Below are 6,816 nucleotides of genomic sequence, written 5' to 3'. Positions count from 1 at the left end.
GCTCCGGCTCATTGGCACCTGTGGATCCAGCAGCAGCTCAGAGCCCTGCTTCGTGCCCTGTGGACACAACGCCCGGGGTGGCAGCTCCTGATGCAGCTGGTTACTCCTTGTGGCACCACAACCTCCCCTCCAGACTCTGGTCCCTCTACACATCTGGCAAGGGGATTTCTCCCGATGCAGGGACGGTCACTTGCTGCTGCCCGGGGCTCTCCCGTGGAGCAGAGCTGTTGGGATGAAAGGGATGGAGGCAGCAGCTACAGAGACAGACCTTCCGCAGGGGCTGACCCGGGCAGGCAGAGTCCCGGGGGGGCAGGATGGACCCCAGCTCCTCTGTCCTGGTTTCATCGGTGGCGTTTGAAGAGCTCTGAGCAGTGACACCGGGTGCCCAGGCGCAGGGCAAGCAGTGCTCGCGGCTTCTTTGTGGCAGCCGTGGGAGAGCAGAGAACTTGCCTCAGCATATTTATCAATGTAAGTGTTAGGTTAACCATAATTACAGTTGTTAGGTTAATGAAGATTGTAAGTGTTAGGTCAATGGCTGGACTCAGTCTTAAAGATCTTCTCCAATCTGGGCAATTCTGTGATTTCCAGCCCTGGAGATTTCTCAGTTGCAGCATAAACAGTGCTGACATCCAAATGTGTCACTCAGAGAAGCATTTGTGTTTCGGGAGTGAGTCTCCTGTGTGTTTTGCTCCAGTTCCCAGCTACAGGCAGCTGCGAGGAGAAGACTCCTGATTTCAGAGACTCAGACAGCAGCAATGACAGTACCTGGCTGAGATGAAGGGACCTGGATAGTGGAGAGGAACCCTGGGGGAGCGAATTTCCCAATACTTAACACTCCCAGATAAAATGTGGTTCAGAAATTGAAGTGTCTGTGCCATGAGCAGTTGTGAGTTCTGCTCGCCTTCGTGCCCCAGGTGTAGTTCAACACCTGAAAGAGCCTCTTTTCCTGCATTGCAAGCTCCTGCAAGCGAGAAATGACGTGAAGTGTTGCACTGAGCCACGTCAGCATCCAACCTGTGGGGATCCCACCCCGCATTCTTCATCCTGGTGGGGATACCTGGGATGGAGAGGGCCTACACCTGGATCTCCATCCCCGTCTGCATGATGCACTCGGCCGCCCTTCTCGGGAACTCGGTCCTGCTGGCCCCCCTGGCGAGGGAGCGCAGCCTCCACCAGCCCGCGTACGTGTTCCTGTGCATGCTGGCAGTGTGCGACCTGCTGCTGCCCACTGCCACCGTGCCCAAACCCCTCCGTGTCCTCTGGCCCCTGTCCACCCAAATCTCCTCCCAAGGCTGCCTGGCGCAGATGTTCTCCATCTCTTTCGTTTTTGTGGCAGTCGGCCGTTTTGGTGATGGCCTTTGATGGGTGCGTCGCCATCTGCGACCCCCTGTGTCCATCCTGATGTGCTCTGCTGTGGGGAAGGTCGGCGTGGCGGCTTACATCAGGCGTTTCTCCATCATGTTCCCCGCCGTCTTCCTCCTCAAGCATCTGCCCTACGGCGGGCACAACGTCATGCCACACACCTACGGCCAGCCTCCATCAACATCTGGTCCGGGATGGCTGCCGGCTTCCTCGCAGCCGGCTTGGACTCCATCTCCACCGTGCCCTACGTGCTGATCTTCAGGTGCCTCTGGGGGCTGCCGTCCCCACGCGCCTGCCCCAAGGCCCTGCACACCTGCGGCTCCCACCTCTGCGTCATCGCCGTGTTTTGCACTCCGGCCTTCTTCTCCTCTCTCTCTCACCGGTTCGGCTGGGACGTCCCTCAGCACATCCTTGTCTCCTTCACTGACCTCTACATCACAGTGCTGCCCATGCTTAACCCCATCATTGATGGGGTGCAAACAAGGCAGATCCAGGAGTGGATCTGCTTGGGCCAGGGGGCTTGGGTGGTGGGAACAGGCAGGGGGGGGAACGGGAGCTTTGAAAAGAGGGAAATGAATGAAAGACAGCGGCAACTATCAAACACGGGCCAGGTGGGAGCATCTTCTTAGTAAGCGTGTTCAGTGGACACTAACCCCCAAGCACAGCTCTGCTGCAGAGAGGCTCGACAGGTTCCCAGAGGTGCTGATGGGAAACAACTCCCTAGGACAGTGGGAGCCGGACATCAGGGTCCACCACTGTTCCTGTGTTCCTGGGGTCCCACGCCTTGTCCTGTTGGGTATTTGTACAGGCAAGACCTTTGCAAGCGAAAATAGTTTCTGAATTCTTCGGGTGCTAGCGAGGCTCTTGTGAAACAGAGAACATTGAAGAAGTACAAATAGTACGTGTACCTGTTATCTCGGTCTGCAGTGGGGCAGTGGGGCAGCCGGCGCTGGTTGAGCTGGGTATCGTCTCCGTGTGACAGGGTAGCGATCTCCCTGAAGACACCCGGGTCTGGGAGTACCGGTTGGGTCTCCTCTCTCCTGACGCCCTCTCAGAAGGCTGCAGGGACACAGAGCTGGTGGGAGGACTGCTCCTCCACCCTGCTTGGCTTTGCGCCGCAGCCAGCCGCCATCTGGGGCAGCCTGAGGGCAGGGAGATCGCGTGCCTGGAGACCAGAGACCGTGTCCCAGTGTCCCTGCCTGGCTGTGAGCTTTGCCAACGGCGCGCGTTTGCTTTACTCTCGGTGCTCTGTCCACTCTGCCATGGACAAGGTTGAGAAGATCTGATGTCTTGGTCTGAGCTCGGCACTTTAGGGTGGAGAGGGGGCCAGTGGAATAGGACACATCCAGGTCCTGTCTTAGCATCTCTGAGCAGGGGTTGTGCAGAGCCAGCTCGGCTCCCAAGCGTGAGGAAGACCCCTGATAGCTCATGTCAGATGGAGCTGGAGTACAACAGGTTTGCACAAAGCAGTGGCCCTGGTGCCTCACGGGATGTAAGTCCAGCATGATGGGGGCCCCCAGCTCCCCAAACCTCCTCTCCTACCACTTCCACAGAGATCTTTCTCAGGAAGAAAACTGGGAGCAAATCTTGGTATAACATCAGTTGTGGTAATAAAAATGTGAATTTACCTGTCATCAGAACTCTGCTTCCAAGTATCTCAGCGCGTTTTGCAAATAACCTCATTCTCACTAGTGACACCGGCACGCTGGCCATTAGTATGTTTTCTCTAGTAGGGCCACATCTGCTGGAAAAGGGAGGTGTGACCAGCACGTTGACTAAGGATGAGGAATAGGTTACTAGAGAAATACAGGCATGTATTAATGACATAACATTTACATTGGTGACAGCTGAGATAAGGGTTTTGAAGCCTCTGTAGCAGTGCTGGCAAACACTAGAACTATGTTTTTTTCTCTCTCTACCTCTTGGTTTGGATGCCCTTCTCTAGCTCTTTTCTGCACCCAGAATAGGCTAGCTCTAGGTTTGGGCTCTAGCTCTAGGTTTGGGTTCTAGCTCTAGATTTGGGTTCTAGCTCTAGATTTGGGTTCTAGCTTTAGATTTGGGTTCTAGCTCTAGATTTGGGTGCAAGCTCCTGCTCAAAGAAGTCCCCAGCATGCTCTCTGGAAGCTGGGAGGTTTCCCCACCAGGATGTGTCTGCTGGATGGGGACCTCTGACGTGGACAACTGTGGTGCCTGGTGGCCAGAGCAAGGGTGCAATGCTGGGGTGATGGAGGCTTTGGGACCAAGCTGCTGGAACACAGGGATGGACCATGGGTCTGCATCCCCCCATTCCCAATGTCACACCCCAAGGACAGGGCGGTTTTACAGGGCAGTGCCCTCTTTTTCAGGAAAAAGGGCCTGGTTTAGGTCTGTGAGCAGAGCAGGAGGCGGAGGTGCCCTCCCAGAGCCCGACGGTGCCTGTGGGGTGGAGATGGAAACTGCAGAATTCCTCTCCTCGGGACTTCTCCTCTGCCTTGGCACCATCACCTGAGGCAGTATTTTTGGTGCATCCTTGCTGACTAAATTTTGCTGAATTTTACAGACACCTACTTTGGCAAACCCAAAGCTCCTTTGCCGTGTGCTGCATGTTTCAGTTCAGGTTTTGCTTGTGAGTATTTTCCCGTCACATTTTCAACTGCAAATTTATCCCGCGCATAGCCTTTGGACAAGTGGAAATCAGCAGGGCTGGGTAACGCATGCCTGGGGGGTCCAGAAGACCTCGTGGAGGAACCACCAGGCCTGCCAGAAATCCTCAAGTATCCCTGGGCTTAGCAAAACTAGTAAAACAGAGAAAAAAGTTTACTTTTTTTTAAAAAAGAAAGTCTTTCTGACATGTGCTAGTATTAAAAAGGAGAAATGGGATTATCGAAGAAATTTGAAACTGCTTAGTTTGACATTAGCTCCACATAAAATAATGGAAAAGTGAATATGAGACATGATCAATAAAGTGTAGAAAGGACAAGAATGTAATTAATGGCAATCAGTACTTGGTTTTGGTGTTCAGCTTCCGTAGAGTCATGTCATTTTGTTTGATGACGGCTTCCACATTTGGGTGCTAAAGGTGCCCGAAGGCCGAATAAAACTGTAAACATTTTTATATTTTCACAGTATTGTGATACACACCTCATTATAACAAACAAACAAATAACAAGTCAAGCGGATGTTAATGGAGTTCTGCTGACTGCAAAGTCCTATTTCGGTGACAGCTCCCCCCACGCCTTTCTGGGGCCGTTTGGTGGGGATTGATCGGGGCTGGTGCTGTATACGATCGTTATCAGTTGTGTAGAAGCAAGTGTGAAATCGTTGCTAACAGGGTTTGTAGATGATGCAAAGGCGGGTAATTCAATAGAGGCGAGTGCAGAGTCACGGTCTGCATGAGAGGAGGGGGAGGCTGTGCCGGACCGGGGGCTGCGGTCGCAGCGGAGGTGGCTCCGAAGAAGCTCCGGAGAGCTTCAGTGGGGGCACTTTGGGAGGGGTTTGGACAGTGTTGGGGTCTCAGTGGGTTCCTGTACTTGTGCAGGAGTGATCATAGAATCATAGAATGGTTGGAAGGGACCTCAAAGGTCATCTCGCTCCAACCCCTGCCATGGCAGGGACGTCTCCCGCTCGAGGAGGTTGCTCAAGGCTCCAGATGATGCTGGGCCATGCAGGTCTACCTTCCCTTCAGCTGGCTCTCCAACGCCTCACCCAGTCCCGAGGTCCCCACTTTTGAAAATGTGGGAGGGTCCCTCTGTGCTCCCCAGTCCTGTGGGACACCTCTCCTGCCCCGGCAGTGGTGACGGGGATCAGATGAAGGGGAGAAAGTCCGGAGAAGGCAGAACTTTTTACAAACTTTGCTGAGCAGCAATAATGGTTGAGAGCTGGTTCCAGCCCCCTTCTGCTGGGAAAGCATCTCACAGGTGCTTTGTGGTGTCACGGAGCGGGTACAGCTGGGTGATCACAGCAGTCCTCTGAGGTGTCAAAGGCCATGAAAAATAAGCCTTTGGTCCCAGGAATGGCTGGGGGTCAAGACAAGCTCCTCAGGGTGTCTGCTGGGCAGAGGTGGGGACATCAGGTGGCGCCAGGTGGGGAGTTACCTTGAAACTAGAAAGAAGGATCTTCCCCCTGGGACAGGGCAGGAAGGGGTAAATTTCCTTTACCTGTTTTGGTATTTCTGTCATAAAATGTGCTTCTCCTTGTTCTGATGAGTCAAGAGGAACAACCCCCCCGCGCTTTTAGTGATGGACATCTTTGGATCATGAGCACCATCTGGAGAGCATCCTCTGCGTAAGATCGACAGCGGAGTCTAAAGCATCTGCCCGGTATCGCGGCTGTCACCGAGCAACGTAAATTATCAGATGAAATAGGAAGAAAGTGTTAATTTTCTGTTTCTTCAATCAAAGCTGCAGTGTGAGGTGGGTTGGGGGACGGGAGCACAGTGAGCTGTGTCCCGGGTGTGTGCCCCCCTTAGCTGACCCCGCTTCTAGCAGGAGGTTGGAGCAGAGACCTCCTGAACTGCTCTGCAGCTCCACGACTCCGTCAGTGGTCCTTAGCGATTGTGTGCTCTGGCAGCGAGCCTGCGAGCCTGGCTATTCAGGACCTGTAACACTAACGTTCGTTTTGTCCTTTATTTTTGGTCACTGGAAGCCTTGTAGAAGGTGGAAGGAGCCGGCACTGCTCTTGCTCCCGTGCCCGTGTCCTGAAGGGCATCTCTGGCGCGGAGGAGTCTCACTCCTGGATCTCCCCCCCTTTACACTCACGTATGTGGTCGTTGTTCTTGGCATTTTCACTCCGTCCTGCGTCAACGACACACAGAGAAGCCTCCGTGAGCCCGGGTACCTCGTCCTGCCCATGCTGAGCTGCTGCTCTCTGCACCACCGCCCCCAAGTCGCTGGTTTAGGGCTGGGGAGGTTTCTCTGGAAGCCTGCGTTGCCCAGTTATTCTTCATCCTTGTCATCTCTGCTGAATCAGCAATTCTGCTGGCAACGGCATTGGGTTGGCACATTGCCATCTGCAAGACCCTCAGTGTGTCACCTTTCTGACGACAGAGGATGACAGGGACGACAAGGTTGGCTGCTCTAGCAAGAAGCTCCCTAAATGTTGGGGAGTTGTGGTTCTTGTGCAGTGCTTGATCACAAAACAAACAAACTGCTCCCTCACACCCACGGGCAGCAATCCTGTGGCCAATATCTGAGTGATTGATCACCCTGGACAGTCTCTGCCTGCTTCTCCCCCACATTAGACCCCATCACTCATGCAATAACAGACAAACGGGCTCAGAGGAGAGCAGAGCAGCGCAGCCCAGGCGCTTCTCTGGTGTCACAGCCCTGGCAGGTAGGAGAGCTGGGCTTGGGGCTGGGGCACCAAAGGGTTGTGTTTCCTTCTGAGTGCATCAAGAGATGTTCATAGAATCATAGAATCACAGAATCATAGAATCCTAGAATTGTCAGGGTCGGAAGGGACCTCAAAGGTCATCTT

At 53.9% G+C, this 6,816-nt stretch overlaps 1 protein-coding gene across 1 annotated transcript; it reads left to right on the top strand.

Annotated features, from left to right (window-relative positions):
- Window positions 1-694: 694 nt before the first annotated feature.
- Window positions 695-1,991, top strand: LOC104273842 (olfactory receptor 52Z1-like; the record flags this gene model as incomplete). The annotated part of the gene is given in 5 exon segments (XM_009869293.1): window positions 695-761; window positions 1,007-1,331; window positions 1,333-1,388; window positions 1,391-1,581; window positions 1,665-1,991. Coding segments are annotated over 5 exon segments (966 nt in total), but the record flags the coding sequence as incomplete, so codon positions are not given.
- Between the last annotated feature and the right edge of the window lie 4,825 nt (window positions 1,992-6,816).

The sequence above is a fragment of the Apaloderma vittatum genome, unplaced genomic scaffold, assembly GCF_000703405.1.
Source record: "Apaloderma vittatum isolate BGI_N311 unplaced genomic scaffold, ASM70340v1 scaffold22815, whole genome shotgun sequence".
NCBI lineage: Eukaryota > Metazoa > Chordata > Aves > Trogoniformes > Trogonidae > Apaloderma > Apaloderma vittatum.
This window is presented reverse-complemented; position numbering and strand designations above follow the sequence as displayed.